The sequence below is a fragment of the Halichoerus grypus genome, chromosome 1, assembly GCF_964656455.1.
Source record: "Halichoerus grypus chromosome 1, mHalGry1.hap1.1, whole genome shotgun sequence".
NCBI lineage: Eukaryota > Metazoa > Chordata > Mammalia > Carnivora > Phocidae > Halichoerus > Halichoerus grypus.
The window spans coordinates 80,506,008-80,530,551 of record NC_135712.1 but is presented as its reverse complement, the minus strand read 5'-3'; the positions used below and the strand labels follow the sequence as shown (position 1 = coordinate 80,530,551).

At 38.5% G+C, this 24,544-nt stretch overlaps 1 protein-coding gene across 7 annotated transcripts in view; it reads left to right on the top strand.

The window, feature by feature from the left end:
- VPS8 (VPS8 subunit of CORVET complex) overlaps positions 1–24,544 on the top strand; it is a 346,107-nt gene that overhangs the window by 277,823 nt on the left and 43,740 nt on the right. For 5 of the 7 annotated variants that reach the window (XM_078068205.1, XM_078068208.1, XM_078068204.1 and 2 more), the window contains 5 exons: positions 4,499–4,580; positions 4,941–5,023; positions 15,416–15,496; positions 17,155–17,324; positions 19,558–19,723. In XM_078068205.1, coding sequence (XP_077924331.1) covers positions 4,499–4,580; positions 4,941–5,023; positions 15,416–15,496; positions 17,155–17,324; positions 19,558–19,723 — 582 coding nt within the window. Of the gene's footprint in view, positions 1–4,498; positions 4,581–4,940; positions 5,024–15,415; positions 15,497–17,154; positions 17,325–19,557; positions 19,724–20,272; positions 23,965–24,544 lie in introns of those variants that run through there. The other 2 variants (XM_078068213.1, XM_078068209.1) reach the window with 2 other exon arrangements.

The following is a 24,544-nucleotide window of genomic DNA, read 5'->3' as shown; positions in this document are numbered from 1 at the left end:
GGAGGAAAATGAGCATGAGGAGCTAGAGGGAAACCCTCAGGGGATACAGAGAAAGCTGGAGAAGGTCAAAGAAGGCTGTGATGTAGTTTCTCTACCCTGGCTGCACATTACAGTCACTTGGGGAGCTTTGAGAAAATCCCAGCACTCAGGCTGCACCCCAGAACAATTAAATTAAAGTCTCTGGATTGAGACCCAGTGCTAAATCTTCCCACATGATTCCACTGTGCAGCCAAGGTTGGAACGACGGCTGTAACAGATTCCAGACTGCCAAAAGGAAGAGCACAGAACTGAAGGAGGTATGGCTGAGCACCTGGTGCAGGTGGGAGTTACAGCAGGGAAGCAGAAACTGAGGGGGCGAGATGTGACTTGACAGCCACATTCTGCTGCAGTTTTCTGAAGAAAAGTTGCAGCGTGATATGGCATCGTAACTCCCCGGTGCCTGCCCCTCCGGCTGCAGCCTCTGACTTGGCACCGCCTAAGCCCTTTCTCTTCCTGAGGTTCTGACATGGGAAGTAAGGCAGATTTTTTTATATCTATTTAGCCATACGTGTTACAGTGAGAATTATAAACTTATTTTTGTTTTCTGTTCTTTTGAGTTGGGTAAATTTCTACTTTACATTTTTGTCTATGATTTTTTAAGGCCATACATTTCAAAAACCCTTCAGAAGATAAATTGTGTACAACAAGCACATTTACATAATAGAGGTGATTTTTTTCCTTATTAAAAAAAAGTTTTTTGTGTGATATACATACTCATTATTTTTTTAAAATCCTGCAATACAAAAAGTTACACAGAAGAATGTTTTTTAAAAATTACCTTGTAAGATCCTATCGCCCAGAAGTAACCGTCATTATCATTGGGTGACCATCAGTCTAGATACTTTTTATCTGCCAAGGTTGACATAATTTTAGAAAAGTTGGATCAGGAAATGCTTGCTTTTACAAATAAATATAGTATTCAATCTCAGGAAACTTTCTGAATAAGTATTTCTTCACCATACTATCTCTTAATTAATATCACTACAGCCTAAAAAACATCTGAATGACTGTAATAGATTGGAATCATTGTTTATAATTACATTTCCATTTTTATAATATCTGTGATGCCAAGCCAGTAAGGAAATTTACGTGAACTCAGGTTTGCTCCAACCTCTCTTCTCCATCCCTCTTAATTTTAATTAGTTATGTTATTTTACCTCATTGAGGCTAATAACACATACATTCTTTTCTGTGTCCACAATTCCCATAAATTGTTTAATCTTTTGAAAATGTATTATGGGTTTTTCAGCAGTCCTTTTGCCATGATTTTTCTATTCCTAAGTTTTTATTTTCATTTATCTTTTGGTTGGCTGGGTGTATTTGAACTTGGTTACATTTTTTTTTTTTTTTTTTTTAAGATTTTATTTATTTGACAGAGAGAGAGACAGCCAGAGAGACAGCCAGAGACAGAACACAAGCAGGGGGAGCGGGAGCAGCAGGCTTCCCGCAGAGCGTGGTTCCATCCCAGGACCCTGGGATCATGTCCTGAGCCGAAGGCAGACGTTTAACCATCTGAGCCACCCAGGCACTCCTGGACTTGGTTACATTTTGATAGAGAAACATAAAAGGGCAGAATTCTTTAAGCTGTGTTCATACATACTTAATTCTAAGTCTTTTTCACTTTTCAACCCTTCCATCTCCTCTCCAATATCTATTTGATACTCCTCCATCTTCTCATGGAAAATTTAAGGAAAAAGGATAATTATGTTTTGTAAGTAGGGCTGTTTAGGTTCACATAAGCTGAAGTGTGTCCAGATTCACATGTATTAATGGTAGAATTAGTTATAAAAATCCATGCCTCCAGAACTCTAGGGATTATTCTGACTATATCTGAACTCTGTATCTCTTAATCAGAGACAGGAACAATGCTTCTTTTGATGTGGCAAAAGGAAAACTTATTCGATCTTTTTTTTGTCTGAGTTGGAATTTGTTTTAGTAAAAATATTAGATGTTAGACTTCTACCTATCCTTTGAAATTTTCACTTCTCTGTGGCTGTTGTTACACCATTCACTGGCTGCGTGTAAGAGAAGTCTGTCTCTCCCTGTCTTACACACACACACACACACACACACACCCTCCAACAACTGGTTTCTGCTTTGTTTCTGAACGAGTTTCATAATAACAAAAATATTTGAATGTAAATTTTATATAAATACTATCTTATGTGAAAAATGCTAGACTGATTTTATATAATACCAGACATTAAGTGTGGGGGATTTTAATGGTGGTTTGTCTTGATTCTCTTTGTTTTGGAGAGAGTGAGAACAAGAGCTGTTGCCACAGACACTCAACTAACTAGAAGATTGGAAGTATTCGAAAGTCTGACAATGGACCGTTGATAATACCTCTTTCCAGAAGTTGTCATCACAAGATTTAATGTTATGAGTATTTACTTAAAGCAGACTGCAGGAAATTGGGCTATTAGTCCTTTCTCAAGTTGAATCTCTACCTGTCCTGCCTTTATATATCTGTTTACGGGGCTGCCCTAATACACAGTGATTACATATAACGAAGAGTTTGGCTTTGTTATGCATATAATTCCCTGAAAAGAAAGCTGTTTATTACACAGCATAAGAAAGGAATTCAGGTTTAGTTTGTTGCTCGCTGTCAGGGGATGGTTCGTGTGGAGATTTAATTAGAGAAAAATAATTCCTCTGTGTAGAGTATGAACATATCCCGTGGCTATTACCTCTACAACCATGCTTCCCCCAGTCTACCATTTATAGTCTAGAAACAGCTAATCTTTACAAAGGTAATTCTTCTAAATTGTCTGGATTAAATAAGAAAATTTAAAAATCAGATTTCTAAACATATTAAATGTAAAAACAAAAGGTAAGCATATATAATTAAATTACACAATTAAAATTAACTACACAGAAATAAATGATGTGGTTATAAAAACATGTTAAAATAGGCAACTAAAAGGTAAGCTAAGTAAAGCTATCTAAAAATAAAATATAAGACTAAAAATTCACGAGTACTAAATAAATTAAAATTTCAATAAAATAAAAAATTGCCAGTATGTAATATAGTTAAAACCAGTATCTTGAGAACTTGAAGAAATACATCAAAAGTTATCAGTATAGGGGTGCCTGGGGGGCTCAGTTGGTTAAGCGACTGCCTTCAGCTCAGGTCATGATCCTGGAGTCTCAGGATCGAGGCATCGAGGCATCGAGGCATCGGGCTCCCCGCTCAGCAGGGAGTCTGCTTCTCCCTCTGACCCTACCCCCTCTCATGCTCTCTCTCTCAAATAAATAAATAAAATCTTTAAAAAAAAAAAAAAATGTTATCAGTATAAAATCTTGGGCCTTATAAAACCTTAAATGGGAGGGAACAGATAAAGGCTTTCTAGTAGAGCTCTTCAGTTGGAAGGTCACCCAGTGGAAAAGTTACAGGACCCGCAGTCTGTCCCCCTTTGCCTTAAGAGGCTCCCATATCTCCAGTGCCATAGAACTTGTACTGGGTCAGGTGGTGGAGTACAGAACATGCCCTCTTCTCTAAATAACCACTCTTGTTCTCCTCTGACCTTTCTTAATGACTCCCACATGTTTGCAGGAATAGATTCCTCTCAAGACATAGAGTTAAGGCCTTTGTAAATGATTGTCCAACAAGAAACCATGTTTGAAAGTTTAAAATGTATTAGTTTGATTTTTGATTAAAGATCCCCACCCCCCCCAAAAAAAGGAAGAGCACAGAATTTGGAGTCAGAGTACTGGTTTACTGGTAGTATGATCTTTGGCAAATTACTTTTCTAAACTTCAGTTTATCTCAAGTGAAGATCATTCTTATTGTACAAGGCTGTTATGAGATTGAAATGAGAAAGTGTGTGTAAATCATTTAATTGAGGACCCAACATAATAAGAATAAATAAGTGGTGGGTCTATTAATTTATCTCCTGATGTGGTTGGAAATGTTAATTGAAATAACGTTAACTTCTACTTCTGGGTCTATGATGACTAAGGAAATACAAAACAGCGCTTTGTAGAGGAGAAAACTTTGGACAGCCTTTATTCATTTCTGTTGCTTGATGTGGCTGAAGAGAAATGGGGGGGGGTAAGGTAGCAGAGGGGTCAGGTGGTCCTCTATCCTCTCCTGCAGTACAGGGGGTCACTTAGACTTGGTCAGTGGTGCACATATAGCATGGTATATCAGAACTGGCTGGTGGCTCGGCCCTGTCTCCTTTGAACAGGCCTTCTCCTGAAGCACAGAAGGTTGCAGTTCCAAGGTCTAGACTTATTTCAGTTTCTTTATTTTCCCAAGGCGTGTGGTAAAGATACCTGTTCTAGCTGTGGTCATTGCTTCTTACTGTCTTGTCTCTTCCCAGTCAAGTGTTCTATCTTTCCTTTTTAAAAGGTTTATAAACAAATGTATGTGAGAGGTACATCTCAACCTGTAAAACACTATGCTGACGTTAATCTTAAAAATAACAGAGCGCTTTGGTTTCCTCTGACATTATAGGCCCTTTGGTTTCCATTGTTGGAGGCAATGATGGCCCCTCAGAAGCTGTCTGGTTCAGCTGCACCTCATCTACACCCTGACGGTAATTACATTCATCAGAGTCCACCTATACCATCACCCGTTTTTATCTGTGAAAAATTTTCATTATGATACCTTTTCCCAGTATCATAGTCTTACTGTTTTTCTTAATGAAATCATAGTATAGTGTTAATCTCACCTTTTACGTTCAGTTCTTTCTATGGCACCAATTCTGTCATTTGTCTTGAGTAATAGTGGCTTTGTTACTTATCAGCAGTTACCTTTAAAATATCCAACTGGCCCTGGTTAGCTAAGTTTCTAGGAAGCTTTTATATAAATCCACCCTTTTCCACTGACTTATAGGGAAAACCAAAACCTCTTATTTTAAACTAACCTTAATATTAACATTTTATTATTTTAACAGCTCTGAAATCTTTGACCATGCAAGTTCTAAACAGCATGGCTGCATTTATTGCCCTCCCATCAATCTTGCAAAGAATCTTACAGGTGAGTTAAAAGGGGAGAAAATTCAATGTTGATCAGTTTCAACTAATATTCTAGTTATGCTTAAATAACAAATTAAGCTAATGTTCAAATGGGTCTCTAGAGTAACGCAGCTGAGTTTTGACCTTGCTGACTATCTAACTTAACGACCGTCTTCCTTGAGCCTTTCCTGGTGCTCCAGGAGTGTGGGTTTGCCTGGCACACACTGGCGACCTTCTGTGAGGATGTGCAGCCTTCACGAGTTCCCTGGCATCTGGGGATTCAGATATGCAGGCTTCCTGTTCATGTGCTAACTGGGAGAGAACCACCATTTATTTCCAGCTAATTGTGCTTTTTTAGATTAAAAAAAAGATAACCTACACATTAATATAGGCATTTCTTAATCATTGGTTGTAACTTAGGTTTTCCAACTCATCATAAAAAAATTTTTTTATGCCCAGCACTTATCCCCTATTCTAAATTCTACCCAACTTTGTATCCACAGTCTTTGTAGGAAATATCATTTCAGCCTATTTCCTTCAGCAAAAAGGCCTGAACGTTCCCAACATCATCAAAAGAACACTAAAAATACCCTAAGATACATTTTTCGAAAAATCTGTGAACATTCCTGGGGAAACAGCAGGAATTATCCTTAGAATCCATTTTGTCTTCCTTCATTTTATGCAGCATAGACACACACACACACACACACACACACCCCACCCCCCCAAACCAAACCAGAACAACCCACCAAAAAACAGTACTGTGATGCCACTGGTCTTTATAATTAATTCTCAAATGATTTTTCTCCCATCAAGAATGTCCCTGGCAGGGGCGCCTGGGTGGCTCAGTCGTTAAGCATCTGCCTTCGGCTCAGGTCATGATCCCAGGGTCCTGGGATCGAGCCTCGCATCGGGCTCCCTGCTCTGCAGGGAATCTGCTTCTCCCTCTGCCTGCCGCTCCCCCTGCTTGTGCTCTCTCTCTTGCTGTGTCTCTCTCTGTCAAATAAATAAATAAAATCTTAAAAAAAAAAAAAAAAGAGTGTCTCTGGCAGCTCTCTTTTAAGACTTGCCAAGCTCAACTTGCATCTGGTATGAAGTGTCTGGGCCTTTGCTGGTACAGATTGCTGCATCCGCAGGCTCTCATCACAGTTTAGGCATCTGCACACGCACTCTCTCATTTGATCCTTATCATGTGGTGGAAAATTCTTTGATAGAAACTACTTCTCTTATATCCGTTTTAGAATATGTTAGTCATAATGTTTTTAATCATATACAAAGTAGTAGTTCCATAAGGCAGAAATACTTTAATTTACCAAGTATAGAAAAAATGATACCTTAAAGTCAAAAGTGGCTTCTCTCTCAGTGTATGCATTTTGCTTTATGTTGAGCTTTAACCACACTTTGATACATAAATTACAATAAACAAAAATCGATTTTTCTCTTGGCAAAAGCATGCGATTTTTAAAAATTTTGTTTTTCAAGGCTCCTAACTTTGATATTAGAAAATCTTCACTTTATTTTGAGTTACACTGGCACTTATTTTATTTTTTTATTTTTTTTGGCATTCATTTGAATTGTATTCTGAGCATTTTCTACCTTCAGTGGTAGAAAAGGTACCTTCCACCTTCTACTCTCACTAACCAGGAGGGTATGCTCTTTCTTAAATTCCTCTTTTGCATGTTTGTGATTACTATAATAATAACTCTACCTTATACTTGTATAGAGATTTTTATTTTTTTCAAGGTGCTTTCACAGATAGTATCTCATTTGAAGCTCACAACAATCTCTTCAGGTAGGTAGGGCTACTACAGAAATTTCTGTTGATGAAGGAGGAAACTGAAGTATAGAAAAGTTAGTACTTGGTCTGCTGTTAGTGGCAGAACCCGGGCTACCACGGAAGTCTCTCACCTCCTAACTTACGCTCTTTCCTATTACATCGTGTAAGCTTTTCAGTTGTTTTAGTGCCTGGTCTTGTGAGGAGTTAACTAATTTGTTTATTAATTATATGTTACCCTGTTTGGTCATTTCCTATATAGATGAAGGGCTTAGCTCTTGTCCTAAAAGAGCTTTTATGAGAGACAGAAAATGTTCTGATGTAACTATTCTTTGGGCTCTAAGCAAGTAATGGTGGTCACCTGAAGGATTCTCTGCTGTGAACCCCACATAGGGTGATTGCCACTTTATCCCTGCATTTTCAGGCCATGTGATTACAGCAGGAGCAGCATCTGACAGCAGGACCCTGACTCCACTAGATTGACTCAGGGTGAGCAACTGGCCTAAGCAGGGCCAGTCAGTGCCTTTTCCAGGAAATTATAGAACTAGACTTGAAAAGGACGAATGAGCCTCTCTTCAGGTCTCTACGTTATATAAGGTACAAAGTTCAGCAACTGACAGTGACTGCTTTTCCATCATGTGGCTGAAATAGTAAAAAAAGTTACAGAGAGGAGAAAAGTAAAGCAGACACACAAAGAGGAGAATAGACAAGATGCATGAAGAAGAGAAGACACCAGGAGAGGATTCAAGACACAGGGAGAGGAGACGTGGCATTTGATGCCTGATGGCATTTGAGTCCTTCATTGTAGTTCTAAAGGCTCGCCTGCATTCCTTTGCTTGGATCCTTGAAACAGCCCAGTATCTTTACAATAGTTATGTTTTTTTAATAAGTTGGAATGAGTTGGGTTTCTGAATATATCTAGTCAAAGGAGTACCAATAAAAGTATATCTGAAACAGACTGGGGAATTTGGGAAGATTTCCTGGAGGAGGAAATGTCTGAACTGAATCTTAAATAGCCAAAGGAATTAGGGGGAAAAAGGAGATAGGACTATTCTAAGCAGAGTGAACTATATATACAAAGAATGTGAGGTAAAACATGGTACATTTGGAGGAGTTGCAAGTGTTAAGTATGCTTGGAACATAGGACAAGAATAAAGGTGAGTCACGGAGCTGAAATTTGAGAGACTGGCAGGGACTGTGTTCTTAATTCCTTTGTGAAACATAAGGTAGGACTTTGGATTTAATTTTAACATTAGGAGATTCTCATCAAAGGATTTTAAGCAGAGGAATGATGGGATGACGATTCTCTTTAGAAAAATCATTCAGCCAATATGTTATACAGGATAAATTGGAAGGGATCAAGACTGAAGGCCTAGAAATACCCAGAATGTAATAGATCCTCAAAGTTTGTTAATCAAGTTTCATAGAATGGCTAGGAGAAGATGGATTTGGAAATTAGTAGAATCCACTTGACTTTTTGACGTTTAGAGGTAGGGAAACGTAAGAACTCATGTTTCATGTGACTAACAATGAGCAGTGGGGAAATATGAGACTGAACTTTATGGGAAGAGGTAAAAGTGGAGACATAGACTTGGAAGTTGTCAACACGGAAGTGGTAGTTCAGTTCTTGAAACTAGGTGAACTTTAGGAGGAAACGAATTAGTGAGAAAAGCAGAAGGCTAAAAGTAGAGTTCTTGGAAACATTTAAGAATCAGGTCTAGGGACGCCTGAGTGGCTCAGTCGGTTAAGCGTCTGCCTTCGGCTCAGGTCATGATCCCAGGGTCCTGGGATCGAGTCCCACATCGGGCTCCTTGCTCAGCAGGGAGCCTGCTTCTCCCTCTGCCTGCCTCTGTCTCTCTCTCTCTGATAAATAAATAAAATCTTAAAAATATATATATAAAAAATAAATAAATAAAAATATTAAAAAAAAAAAAAAAAAGAATCAGGTCTATTTACCGATTTTTATTTACCATTAGAACGGAAGGACCTTCGGAATAAGACTTTACTTTGCTAGTATTCTTATAACCATTACCTAGCCCAGAGGCACCTGGCATATGGTAGGAACTAAATATTTTTAGAGTGAATAAAAGTCAAGGGTGGAGGGATTCCACTTCTGAACCAAAATAGAGTAACAGAGACCGGATTTGCCCCCTTGCTTGAAACAACCAAAAAATTGGACAAAGTATATGAAATGTTTTCAAAAAACTGGATATCAGGCAATCAAGGTCACTGATAACTAAGAGACAGGAACCAGACAAGGTAAGCCCTATGTTTGCCCCAGCTTAACGTCTTGAGAGACTTTCTAGGCAATAGTGCAGGAAGGGGGATCCCAGCCAGTTTCCAACATATTCATTGCTTTGAGGAGATGGAGCTGAGAATCAAGAGACCGAGGTGGCCAGAGTTTGCAGGCAAGTACCAGGCAAGAGAACTCTGGAGATGTGCAGAAGGCCCCCCTCTCAAGTATAAGTGCTTGATCTGAGGAAACTAGGCCAAGGAAAGAACCACCTGGAAGGTTCGGAGGGAATAATACTTGCACTCACACAGGGCCAACAGCAAGACTAGAATGAAGACCTCATAATGCACAGAACATGGGGTGGAATACTCAGAAGTACTCAATAATGGGAAAAGGCCCTAGACTACACACAGCTCCAGTCATGCCTTGCAAATCTTAATAGCAAGACCTGAAAGGATCATACTTTCCAAGTAATTTAACTGCATCCCAGAACAAAGATTAAAGATACTCCTAGGAATACAAAAATATCCAGGTCCCAACAGTGTAAAATTTATAGTATATGACATTGAATCAAAAATTACAAGGTATTCGAAAAAGCTGGAAAATGAAACCCAGATATGACGTTGGATATTAGAATTAGCAGACAAGGACACCAAAACAGAAGAAAAGATAAGTGAATTTGAAAACCTAGCAATACAGACTATGCAAAATGAAACAGAGAAAAGTGAATTAAAAAAGAATTTGTGAGCTCTGGGGCAATTTCAAGCAGCCCAAAATATGTGTCCTTGGAATCCTGAAAACAGGCTGTCAGAAAAAAAAAAATACTTGAAGAAATATTGGCTGAATATTTTTCAGATTTATTGAGAACTATTAGCACACAGATCGATAATCCCAAACCTGAGCAATATGAGGAAAACTACAAGGCACATCATAGTTGTTCAAAATCAGGTATTAACAGAAAAGCTTAAAAGCAGCCAGAGAAAAAAGACAGGAATAAAAATAAAGATGACAACACATTTCTGCCAAACAATTTTAACCACTTTGACCTAGTTGACATTTACATATCAACTGTAACAGCAGAATACACATTCTTCTCAAGTTGTACATGGAATATTTACCAAGATAGACTGTTCTTTGGGCTATAAAGCAAATGTCCATAAATCCAGTGTTTTGGATTTTAACCATTCTAATAGGTGTGTAGTGGTCTTACTGTTTTAATATGCAGTTCCCTAATGAACAATTACTTTGAACACCTTTTTATGTGCTCACTTGCTATCCGTGTATCCCCATTATTTGGGTTGTTTATGTTTTTTAATTGTTGAGTTTTAAGAGTTCTTTGTATATTTTTTATACAAGTTTTTGTCAGATATGTTTTGCACATATTTCTCCCCGTTGGTAGCTTGTCTTTTCATTCTCTCAACAGTGTCTTTTCATTAAGCGGAGGGTTTTTTTAAATTTTAATGAGATCCAACTTTTCAGGGACTTTTTTCATGGATTATGTATTTAGTGTTGTATCTAAAAACTCATCATTCAAACCCAAGGTCACTTAGATTTTTTTCCCATGTTCTAGAAGTTTATAGTTCTGCATTTTACATTTTAGGTCTGTGATCCATTTTGATTTAATTTTTATGAAAGATATAAGGGCAGTGTCTAGAGTAATTTTTCTACATGTGGATGTCCAGTTGTTCCAGCTCCAGCACCATTTGTTGAAAAGACTATTCCTTTCTTCATTGAATAGCCTTTGCTCAGTTGACTCTATTTATGGGGGTTTATTTCTGAGTGCTCTCTTCTTTTCCAGTTATCTATTTGTTTGGTCTTTTGCCAGTGCCACATTATCTTGATTATTGCAGCAGCTTTGTAAACCTGAAAATCAGGTAGTATCAGTCCTCTGACTTTGTCCTTCTTCAGTATTGTGTTAGCTATTTTGGGTCTTTTGCCTTTCCATATAAACTGTAGAATCATATTGTCTTTATCCACAAAGTAACTCGCCAGCATTTTGATTGAGATTGTCTTTGTCTGGTTTTGTCTGGGTAATGCTGGCCTCATCAAATGAGTTAGGAAGTGTTCCCTCTGCTTCTGTTTTCTGAAATAGATTGTAGGATATTGGTATAATTTCTTCCTAAATATTTGGTAGAATAAACCAGTGAAACCATGTGGGCCTGATGCCTTCTATTTTGAAATGTTATTACTTAAGGATTCAATTTGGTTAAGAGACCCAGGCCTGTTTATTATCTATTTCTCCTTGTGTGAGTTTTGGTAGATTATGTGTTTCAAGTAGTTGATCTGTTATATCTGTTATCAGCTACTCTAACCAGGAGTTTTTATGTTCTTGGGTTTTGGGGTGGTTTTTTTGTTTTTGTTTTTGTTTTTTATCTTGTCCCTTGTCATCATTTTTTTTCATTAGTCCCAGTTTCTAATCCACTGCCAAGTGTTCTCCACTAGAATATTTTCTAGATTATTTCCTGTGTTCCAGCAGAGTACATGGAACATAGTATATACTCGATAAATATTAGCTGGCTCAATCACCTCAGTAGTTCTCAGCAGTTCATAAAGCACTTTTGTGTTCTTTATCTCCTTTGACTTCTGTGTACATTAAGCTGGGGAAGTAGTGAGATCCCCATGTTGCTCGTGAGGAAAGTGCTACATTAAATACCTTTCCTTAGCTTACTCAGTTATTAAGTGGCCATAGCTGGAACATGAACCTAGGTCTTCCAACTCCAAAGTTTAGGCCTTCTGTACCTACCATCAGCCCTGGCGTATTTCAGATCCACCTCCCTTTATCAGGTCCCCTGGAGAGAAGAGAGGGAGTAACAGTTATTTAGACTGAGCAGTTGCTCAGCAGTTACTGTTTTTCCAGAGGAGATGTTCTCATGATAAGAGGTTCTCAAAGGTCTTCTTGACCTCTAAATATTTATTCAGACTGATGCTTGGAACCTGAATTGTGCAGCCTTCTTCCATGAACGGTAGATGATAGGTTAGTTGGGAGTGTTTTTAAGGGACCATATTTATGTTATATAGATTCTGCCTTCACAGTTTGCTTTTATTGAGCTTTCCTCTATGGCAAAAAGTAATTCTTAGCTTCTGAGAAGCTGTTTGTGACTGTCTTACTGAGGAAATTAAAGCAAACAAATGATTTATATGCTGACCTACTGAGGGCATTATTCATATTTTAAAGTAATGCTTGATTGGGAAAGATTTTAATTACAAAACAAACCACATACATGCTACAGTGGGTCCCAGAAAGCAAGAGCAGGGAAAAGTGGCCATCCATCTTTTTCTAAAGAGCTTTTTAAAAACCAGGTTTACATGAAGTGCCCAAGTGTACTTTTCTTTTATGGTTTACAAATAAGTTGAAGAGAAACCTCAGCAGTTATTCATTGCTGAAGAATCTGACATCTTTGGAAAATAATTTGAAAAGCTAGTGGATTGTGTACATGCTGTGCTAGAAGCCTTGAGCTCCCTTTTGCACTTTATAATTTATGTGTTGTCCCAGCATGAGGTAATTTTCATGATTTTGCCTTTAAATTATGCATATTAAAGTGAAATGGACTGATACAAATATAGACATGACCTATAAAGATTTCTTCCTTTTCCCAGAATTTAACCTTTTAAAGATCTTTTTAGTCTCCAAACCATCCTTGTCAGAAACAAATGACAGAGCTTTTCTGTGCTAGAGCTATATTAGTGTATTGAATGCACGTATTACAGTAGATAATATAATGTGCTTTTTATAAAAAGGTATTACACTGTCCCTTGATACTTTGAGAAATAGCTGTATTTATTAAGAGCTGACCAAAAGCATAATTAAGCATAATTAAGTTCAGAAGCATTAACAAGGATCTATCTCCATGCAAAAAAAAAAAATTAAAAGAAAAAATTATCTGGTGAGTATATGGCCTGAGTTGTTTTTCTAATAAAAGATTAGTCTGAGATATCTAAGGTCTGGCCCTTTATAAATGGTCTGCACATGTTTGACAGGTAACTTTACCTTAGTGACACATTCTCTAGCTGTGAAACAGAAAATGTCCCCATTAAGCTTCAGTGATGGTTTAATCCAAACTTGTAAACGTGTTAATTAGTACACAAATACAGAGTTTTTCTTGCCTTTCATTTCTCAAGCATAACCTCAGCAGCAGGGACCAGGAACCTATGGCAGACAATCTTGTGCTGCTCTAGACCAACGAAAAGTACTAAAAACTGATCTCGGTTAGAAACTACTCACCCAGTCTTCCAAGAGCCATCATCAGAGTCTAAAAGAGAAAAAGAAGTAAATACTCCGACTATGTGCTATAAGAGCAGGAAGACAAGATTTCTTCTCATATTTCTGAACCTCTCTCATATGTTTTTCCTGCTTTACAGTCTTGTCTAAACATCTGAACTCACTTTTAACGCACCAAGATTTTTTTTTAAGATTTTATTTATTTGAGAGAGAGAGAGAGCATGCATAAGCAGCAGGGGGCAGAGGAAGGAGCAGACTCCCCACTGAGCATGGAGCCTAATGAAGGGCTCCATCCCAGGACCCCAGGATCATGACCTGAGCCTAAGGCATATGCTTAACCGACTGAGCCACCCAGGTGCCCCTAATGCACCAGGATTTTAATAACAACCACTCCCTAAGAAGTAACCAGAATGTTACCCATATTTTCCAGCAAACATTAGCTTATTATTTACTTTATTAGTTTATGTATCTATACTGGGGAGACCAATATAACATGTTAATTAAAAACATGGTTTCTGGTATGCCTGGGTAGCATAGTCCTTTGGGGGTCAAACTTTTGATTTCGGCTCGGGTCGTGGTCTCGGGGTTGTGGGATCGAGGCCCATGTTGGGGGGCTCAGCACAGAGTCTGCATGGATTTCTCTCTCCCTCTCCCTCTGCCCCTCCCCACTGCGTGCTCACTCACTCTCTAAAATGAATACATCTTAAAAAAAAAAAAAAATACATGGTTTCTGAAGTACCTAGATTCAAATCCCAGTGTATCTGCTTACTAGTTCTGTGATCTTAGGGAATTTTACTTAGCCTTTCTGAGCTTGAATTTCTTCATTTATAAATGTTCTGGAAGGAATGTAATGATATGGCACATATAAATAGCAGCTATTTTCATCATTGCTGTAGAGTTGGACTCCCCTTTTTGGCATGGGAGAGTCGTTTATGTCAGACATAACCTCATATTAGAGTAAAGTAATAGACTTGACATACTCAGTTATTAGCAATGTTTTAATTATAATTCTCAGCCTAGCCAAAGGTACAGTAAAATGAGCACACAAATACGCTGATGGAGATAAAAGTTGCATAATACGACTTTGTGGTAGAGCAATTTGGCAGTATATATCAATACCCATAAAAATCTTCTTTGAATCTGTAATTCCCTTTCTAGAAATCTCCTCTAAAGAAAGAATCAGAGATTCAGACCAAAATTTACAGCTACCAGCATTTAACAGTCATGAGTGGGATTTGGGAAGGGGGAGGCAAACTTAAATGTCCAACAAGAGAGAATGGTTGAATGACACGTGGTATTTTCACGTGATTCATACTCTCTGGCTGTTAGGAAATAATTTGATGATACTGCTCACAATATACTATCATGAAAGTATGTAAAATACTCAAATTCTCTACACTAAGAAATACATCTGTCTCTCTTACGCTTTCTCTCCTTTCCCAGAAACAAGACTAGAAAAAATGTGCATCAGAATATCAATAGTGTTTATCTCTGTGTGGCTGGATTTGTGGGGGTTTTTTTGGTCTCTTTGTTTTATTATTTGTTTCTGTACACTTCAGTGTTTTCCAAATTGTACATAATAAACAAGTTACTTGGCGTACCTCAGTGGAAGAGCAGTGGAGGAGAGAGTGGGTGTCTAGGTATCTGTTGTTTATCAGTAGTAACTTGATTGAAAAAAGCTTTGGAAAACTGAAAGCTGCTCCTTGGATCCAGAAACTAATCTACTAAACTGAAGTCTTGCCTCCTAAACTGAAGCAATTTAGTTGATGGGGGCCAGGAGGTGGCCCGATGTGGGTCACAGGAAGGGTTGTTGGACAGGTTCTGATATTCAGGTGAACGTTGGTTTTAATGTAGCAGATAAATAAGGGTGCAGAGAGAGACAGGTGATGTTTAATATGAAGGAGAGGAAGCTTCTTGCCGGAACAAAACCAGGGTGAACTTTAATGAGACTTGCAAAAAAGATTGTTAAGTAAGGGGCTTGTATCACTTAAATTTTATTTATCTTTTCAAAATATTTGTGATGGCCAGAGGGAAACCGATATGCATTTCCCCTGAAAGGTTCATAGGAGAATAAATACTTTGTGACTGTGGGAAAATGTTTGGGTATTCGGCGTTCCAGATAACTTATATATTAATCTTAAAATACCAAGAACAGAATTATAAATTTTTGCCACTTTTTTCTAATTAGGATCCAGTTTATGGAAAAGGAAAACTTGGAGAAATCCAGGGACTTATTCTGGGAATGTTGGATACCTTTAACTATGAACAGGTAAGCTACTTTCTATTTCTAAGGCTGTCCTAAGGTAAAAAGAAGCTATTTCTTTTTTCTTTGCACCTATACTTTTTCTTTAAAAATTCCTGTCTATTTAACGGAAGTTTGGTAGATTGAAGTGTATGCTTTTTAAAAAGTTTTTAAATCTCTTGGTGTATCTGTGTATACACACACACACACACATAGATATTCTAGAATGTGGAAATGCATCAAATTTGGACTCATTTATTTGATTCATTAGCAACGGAACAGTTCTTTTTTTCCAAATGAAAAGTGTAAGAAACTTTCTGGAAAAATAATTTAATGCAAAGATGTAACCCATGAAAAGAAAGAGTCAGCCTGAGTATAGAAAATTGCAAAAAAAAAAAAAAAATTCCTTTTCTTTTAAACATTCTGAAGCAGATAGTTGCCACTAACCAAAAATGGTCATTAGTTTTCCTTTAACTCAGAACTGTCTATAGCATTAGTTCCCAATAGGAGCCAGCATGGTATACAGATTTTTTTTCTTAGTATACATCAAAGTGACTCATGAAGCCACCTAGGAAAAGCACCATTTAGGCATGTTAGATACAGTATCTACTTTCTTAATAATCCAAGAGAAGAAAAGAAAAATTGGGGGTGACAGAGCTTTTCTTACGGTGTTTAAGAACAGTTTTGCTCAGTGTACCCAGTGAAACAGACACCCCTGCAGGCCTGGACTCCGTGTTGGCAGAAGGGAAGCTGAGGGCAAGGCAGCAAGTTTTTGCAGACTCTTCGAAGAGGAGGAAAAGATGGGGTTGATTGGAAAGAATTGCAGTGGTAAGACCGTTAGACCTAAAAATTCTGCATTACAGATAAAATTAAAGGACTAGCAAGGAGGATGGGCAGTATGTCTTCTCATTTGGGACTGCACATCTAAATGATATATATGAATGCTGAGAATTAGGTAGTATAAAAACAATACTTCACAAGTACACAGAGCCTTAAAAGGACTTAATGTGATAGCTGTGAAAATGTCTTTATGTGGCTTACTGACAGATGTCACAGTCTTAAGTAGATTCAAATGACTTGTAAGTGCTGATCAGGAAAATGTGATCTCTCCGCCCAAGGGAGATGAAAACTGAGTAATGGCCATTAGCTTTTTCAGTGAAAGGTTATTTGAAATATTGCTACAGATGCAGTTTCTATTAAAAACAAAAAGCAAACAAAAAAATGGGATTTTTTGGTTGTTTGTTAACGCTTTGAGTCATTCAGAGGGAACTTAGTATGGAAATGTAATAAATAAATAGGTTTGGCTTTATCTAGTCATTCGAAAGCCATCAGTACTGAATTAAGCCACAGAATGGCAGAGCACACGTTGCTCAGTAGAAACTAATGACAGCCTTTTAATAAGTATTTTGAGAATCTTAATGTAGGCAGTTGCCATTACTTGCACAGCAAAGTTAACCACTTAAGTTTGGGAGTATTTGGTGTTTATCAATGGTGTGCCTTCATAGTATATTCTAACTTCAGTTGTTTGTGGCTGAAAACTCAACAGTGCTATTCCTCCCTCACCCCCTCTGTCTCTTTCACTTAATAAACCATTTGTGTGTGTGTGTGTGTGTGTGTGTTGTGTGTGTGTGTGTGTTGTGTGTGTGTGTGTGTGTGTGTGTGTGTGTGGTTTTGGTCTTTCATAGACCCTGCTGGAAACAACTACTAGCCTTCTAAACCAAGATCTCCATTGGTCATTGTGTAACCTGAGAGCTTCAGTCACCAGAGGACTGAATCCCAAGCAGGATTACTGCTCTATATGTTTGCAGCAGTACAAGAGACGCCAAGAAATGGCTGATGAAATCATTGTCTTTAGGTAAGCAAGAGAAAGGAAATGTTATACAAATGGTGTGTGACATGTATGGTATTACCAGGCAGGGATACACATGGATACACAGCCCTAGGCAATCATTCTAGCAGTGAACAAAACAAGGCAAAGGTCCTGTCAGAGACCTTAACATTCTGTGTAGGGGTTGGGAGACTATATGGGTGGAGACAGTATAAGATGGACTCTGGAGCCAAACTTTTTGAGTTCAAATCCTGATTCTACCACTTACTTCCTGTGAGACTTTGGACATGTTATTTAATCTCTTTACATCTTAGTTTCCTCATCTGTAAATTGGGATAATAATGATCCCTTTTCCTTAGGGTTTTGTGAAGATTAAAGGAAATAAATTATATAAGACACCTGTAATCATGCTGACATATAGTAAGCATTATGTAAGTGTTTTAGCTTCTATTATTATAGACACAGGAAGATTGGTAGATTTGATGGTTGGAAGGGGAAGAAGTTCTCATCACACGGAGTCCACTCTTTCAGCACATATTTATTGAGCTCATACTGTATGCCAGGCACTGGTCAAAGGGATGGGGTACAGTATGAACAGAACACAGGATCTGTTCTCATGGAGTTGACCTCCTAGTAGTGGGGACAGACAAACAAGTAAAATGCCTGCTGGTGACTATGGTGGAAAAAAATAAGACATGTTAAATGAGAACAGTGTTTGGTGGGGGAAGATATGTTTATATAGAGTGATCAGGGAAAGCATCACTGATACGGTGACTTAAAAGCAGACAATTTAAAAATTAATAAAAATGTAATAATCACCTGGAATAAAATAAAATATGGTGTAAGGGAATGTTGGGAGCTACTAATTTTGAAGGAGTAATTAGGGAATGCCTCACTAGTTTAGTGACATTTGAATAAAGACGGAAGGGAAGTGGCCATGCAGTATCAGGGAGAGAGTGCCCGAGGCAGAGAATCAGCAAGTGCAGAAACCATGAAGCTGGAGTGTATCGGTGAACTTGAGGAGTAGTGAGTGGGTAGGCTTGTGTTGACAGAGCAGAGTGAAGGAAAGGAAAGATGATAAGAGATGGCTTCAGAGGAAGAACAGGCCAAATCACGTAGGAACTGGGTCATTATAAAGAGTTAAAAGTTCTACTCTGAGATGAGAAGCCATTGGATGGTTGAGGATAGGTTTGACATGATTTGGCCTATGTCTTAAGGATCACTTTGGTATGTTGAGAATGGACTACAGAAGGTCAGCGGTGAAAGGAGGGAGACCAGTTAGGTTGTTGCAGTAATCCAAGTGAGAGATGGCCCAAGGTGGTAGTAATGAAGTAAGAAATGGTAGGATTCTGGATATATTTTGAAGGTAGAGCTGATAAGATTTGTTTATAGATTGGATGTGAGTTGTGCAAGAGAATGGTCAAGGATGATGCCAAAGTTTTTGGCCTCAGAAACTGGGAGAATGTGGTTGTTTTTTATTGAGATGTGGAAGGTTGGATGAGAGCCATGCAGTGGGAGTAGAGCAGGATGGAAATCAAGAATTTGGTTTGACACACTTGTTGCCTATAAGACATCCCATCTGCATGTAGGTGGTATCGTGAAGCTATGGAACCGGAAGTAATCACCAAAGGAGCAAAGCATAGCTGTAGAAGAGAAAGAGTAGAGAAAGACTATAGAAAAGAATTGACTTCTGAGGTGGTCCAACATTTCAGGTTGGAGAAGTGAGGAGGAATCAGTATAGATGATTGAGAATTATATTCAACACTCAGTTCTGGGAGGCTCATTTAGTAATCAACAGGGAATTTCTTCTTATGAATAGTGTAAGAATTTAATGTCGTACTGACATTTTCATAAATACTTAATCAGATCACAACTGTTGCCTTGGATTTGATGAGACAGACCACTCATGTTGTCATCAAGCTACTTAAATCATTATGATTTTCCCCAATTGCATTTTTATACTATCTAAAAATATTTCATAGTTTGAGAAATGAACAGAAGTTCAAGTCATCTCCCAGGTTGTTTGCAGTCAGAGTACTGTGATTCTGTTCCTACTGACAACTTGAGTGTACAAATATGTGTGTCCGGATTTTAAAAGAGAGGACAGCAAAAAGTAAATTTCCTTTCTTCCTAACTGTGTAACAGTCAGTGTGTTCCAGCTTATTGGAAATCTTTATCACTTATAAATACACTCTAATATAGCATATGTTTGTGGATTTTATGATGAGAAAAGTGCAAATTGGTTGCCTTCATTTTGCAGCTGTGGCCATTTGTATCACTCATTCTGTCTGCAAAACAAAGAGTGCACCATAGAGACTGAGGGGCAGACGAGATGGACATGCTACAAATGCAGCTCAAGTAACAAAGTGGGGAAATTAAGTGAAAATTCATCTGAAATTAAAACGGGGAAGACAGCCCCATCCCAGGTAAGACTTGTTTTCATGGCAACACGGAGTTAGTCTTTTCTTACCAGTGTCTTTCAGGCCTGGCCCCATTTTTCTTGTAGGCCTCCACAAATTTACCTAATGGGTATCCAGTGCATGACCTCTCCTGTTCAGCCCGGTTCAGTATTTGAAGAGCTTCTCCTCTTTACCCCGCACTGAAAAACAGGGATTTAGGAGCAAGAGAAGACATTTCCTGCCCTTCAAAAGCTTAAGATCTAGTTGAACAGAGGGGATGTACACCCATGAGTTGGCTGAAGACCCTTTGACTGAGTAGGCGGTCAGCGAGTACAAATGCTGTAGTCCTCACAGTGTCTGTGTGCTGAAGAGTGCGGAGCTGTCACCCTGAAGTGGGGCCAGTGGACAAGGGAAGTACACATGGGCTCTGTGCATGGTTTCCTCAGCTGGGTACCTTTCTTCAGAGAATGGCATGCAGTAGTGTTCATTTGAGAAATTTTCACTGCCTTTGGAATCTGACTAATGGAGTAGATACAACTTCTGTTCATTTTACAGCCTCTCTTTTCTTCTTCTTAGGCAGTAGTGCGGTTGAACTCTCCTGCTTAACTTTTGGGAGAGCAGAACTTGACAACACGAGGGGCCCAGTGTGAAGGAGGAGCTGTTGCTAGCTGCCATGACTTGATCATTATTCTGTTCTCGATTCGTCTCCTCTTCAGAGTGAGAAGAGGTGTCACATTTGCTGTTTTTGCTCCTTCCTCTGTGCCCCCTATCCTGTAGTTGGCCTTAACATCACTTCGTGAAAAGTTGAACCTGTTGATTTTCTCTCTGTTTCATCAGCTTTCAGTGCTGTTTTAGAAGCAGACCCAGAAAAAAACTCTGGCTTAGTTTCTCCCAGATAACAGTTCAGAATTTTTATACTCTGGTGGTAGGCATTCGTTTCTGTTCATCCAGTGTGTATGGCACAGTTTGCCAGGCACTGTGCCAAGTGCCGGGGGCCAGTGGTAGACAAGACATGTTGTCTTGTGGAGTATGTAACCAGTGAAGTTACAAACACAGGTTCTTTCTGACACCAAATATGTGGCAACTTTTCCAACACCAGGTCTGACACTAATTCTGTCAATACTCTGGACACCAGCAGGTGTCCAATAATTCACTTCTGACACTAACTACCAGGAGCTGGCATCAGATTCCAAAGGTTTAAGGATTCATTCACACAAGACTACTCTCACTTCAAACACCAGTTGCAAATGGGATGCCCCAGTTACCCACCCTTCTTGCTGACTTGACAGAGTCGGAGGTTCCCATGATCAACCCCCTTGATAATTCACTAGAGCAACTCCTAGAACTTAGGAAAATGCTTTACATTTACCTGTTTATTAAAGGATCCAACTCAGGAACAGCCAAATGGAAAAAATGCACAGGACAAGGTACGGAGAGGAGAAGGATGCTTCCATGTCCTCTCCCAGCACACTACCTCCCCAGTACCTCAGTGTGTTCCCCAACTCAAAATCTCCTTGAACCTGGCCATTTCAGGGTTTCTGTAGAGGTCTCATTATGTAGGCATGATTGATTAAATCATTGGCTATTGGTGATTAAACTCAATCTCTAGCCCTTCTCCCCTCCCCAGAAGTTGGGGATCGGGGGGCAGGACAGGGGATGGTAGAGCTGAAAGTTCCCACCCTCTAAGCATGGCCTGATCTTTCTAGTGACTAACCCACAACCTGAAGCTATCTAGGGGTCCAGAGATACCAGTCATCCCATTAGTATATAGAAGGCACTCTTATCACTCCAGAGATTCCAAGAGTTTAAGGAGCTATGTACCAGAAACCAGGGACAAAGGCCAAATATATATATTTTTTATTATGCCACAAGTATTTGCAGATGAACTATGCTGTAAGAGCAGATAATGAGTAGACTTAATCAACATGGGAAATCATGGAAGGCTTCCTGGAAGTGCCATGTTAGCTGCCCCTGAAGGAAAAAGGAAAGTAAGCTAGACAGATTTAGGTGCAATGGTAGGTAGAATGAGGGATACTCTAGGCCAAGGGAACAATATAGATAGAACAAACATAGCATCTCTGCTGTGAAGCTAGACATTGAGCATGACTGGACCAACAATATGAGAGAGTGAGTGGTATGAGGTGAGGCTGCTGTGGTAAACAGGAATCATATTAATTACTCTGATGATTGTACCAGAGAAACAAGGAGGATATGGTGCACCTGGGTGGCTGGGTCGGTTAAGTGTCTGCCTTCGGCTCAGGTTATGACCCCAGGGTCCTGGGATCAAGCCCCATGTAGGGCTCCCTGCTCGGTGGGGAGCTGGCTTCTCCCTCATCTCTGCAGCTCCCCCTGCTTGTACTTGCTTTCTCTCTCTGTCTCTCTATCAAATAAATAAAATCTTTTAAAAAAAACAAAAAAAGAAACAGGATATTGAGGGGTTTTAAGGAAGGAATAATATCTGATCAGAGTAGCATTTTTTTCCAGAGCAGTATTCTTAGAATACTCTAACTGCAGTGTAGAAAGTGAATTGAAAAGGAAGTAAGAACAGATGTAGGGAGACCCAAGAATAGTGAAGCAATTTAGAGGAAAGAAGTGGTAACTTGTACTAGAATGATAGAAGTTGGGATGGAGAAACTACTACATATTTGAGATGTGTTTGAGATGCACACAAACATCAGAATAATTAATATGGTCCCTGCCTCACCACCTGCATCTCAGACCACTCCCTTTTCACCCTCTCATCCAGTCACATTCACCTTCCAGTTGCATGCTCTTTTCTGCTTCACTGCATTTAATTGAGAGAGAGAATTATTAGGACTTGGTGATAAATAAATTTGTTGGATGGGGCAGGTAAGACAAAGGGAGGAGTCAAAAATAGTACCCAGATTTCTTACTTCAACAACTGATGGATGATGGTACCATTTACTGAGATAGGAAGCAATAAACAACAGACTTGGGAATAAGAGAATTCATTGTTGAATTTAGAGACTTTGGCAGGACATTACAGGTAAAGATGTTCAGTGTGGTTTCCAGATTGAAAATTTTATTAAGTAGTCATCCGAAATGCTTCCTTGTTTGCATTTAGGGAAGGAAAGACAGGTCTTGTGATTTCCAGCATGTTTCCAAGCTGAATCCGAATGCTGATGGGGAAACCATTATTTATGCAAATTCTTACGTCACATCTTGGGGCATTTTAGTTTTTTTTCCTCTTTCAGTTATAGCCTATTCGTAAACCAACTTGTGATTGTGTGCATATGATTGCTTGGATATTATCAATTAAATTTTTCTTTCTTTCTAGATAGTCCTGAGCAGCTAAAATAGACCTTTTTCTCCTTTTTAAAAAAATAAAATTATGTTTTATGCATGTAATTACATACTTTAATACATACTTTACAAACAGTAAAATTTACCTTCCATGAGTTTTGACAGTCACCTTTACAGTCAAGATACAGTATTACCACCTACTCTCAAATGTCTCCCATATCTCTTTGTAGTCAACCTTTCCTCCGCTCTCAATCCCTGGCAACCACAGACCCATTTTGAGTTCATTTTTAATAGGATACAAGATAAGGATTGGAGTTCATTCTTTTGCATGTGGATATCCATTGAATTGCCTTTGACTATGTATGTGTAGGTCTATTTCTTGACTTTCTGTTCTTCCAGTGGTCTGTATGTCTGTCCTTTCTCCAATACTGTGGTTTTATAGTAAATGTGAATATCAGGTAGTATGAGTCCTCCAGCTTTGTTCTTCTTACTAACATTTGGCTATTCTAATTCCTTTGCTTTTCCATATAAATTTTAAAATCAGCTTGTCAATTTCTACAAAAAAAGTCATACTGGGATTTTATCAGGATTGTGTTAGATCTATTGATTGATCAGTTTGGGGAGAGTTGATATTTTAACAATATTGAGTCTTCCAATCCATCAACATGGTATATCTATCAATTTATTTCAGTCTTTTTGTTTATTTCACCAGTGTTTTATAGTTTGGGGCATGTAAATCTTACCTGTTTTGTTTCTCAGATTTATTTCTAAGTATGTAATGACCTTTGATGTATTACATATTTTACTGTTTTATATTTTGCTTTCTAATTGTTCACTGATAGAATATAGAAATGCAACTATTTTTGTATATTGACCTTGTATCCAGTGACCAGTGACCTTATAAAGCTTACTAGTTAGTACTAGTATTTTTCTTACTAACTTGAATTTTCTACATAGACAATCATATCATATGCAAATAAAGACTTTTATTTCTTCCTTTTCAATCTTATGCCTTTTATTTTTTGCCTTATTGCATTGACCTTCTGTATAGTGTTGAATAAGAATGGTGAGAATAAACCTCTTTGCCTTGTTATTGATCTTGGGGGCAAGTGTTCAATGTGTGATGTTAATCATAGACTTTATATGTGTAACCTTTATATCATGTTTTAGGAAGTTCTTTCTTATTCTGTGTTTGGCTGAGAATTTGTTCCTAAATGGGTGTTGGAATTTTGAAGCCATTTATACTACACTGGTTGCCTTGTACCCACATCCCCACACCTCATACAGCGAAGAAAGACAGTAACCTATTTCACTGACTTTCTGCCTGCCTTATCTCAGAGCACCTAGAAAAGGGGAATTATCTTGAAATTGGACCTACATGTCAAAGGCAACTTTATTTCTGAAGCTATCTGAGGCTGTCCCATTCTGGGAAGGGAGGAGAGATGACTCAACCATTTCATTGTTTAGGAAACTCCAGTAAGATTACTGGTCAGATCCTCTTGGAAATCTTTGATACTTCCTAATAATGAAGCAGTGATTCTCGAATCATATGAAGTATGATTTTCTTCTAGCTGTCTGTGTCTC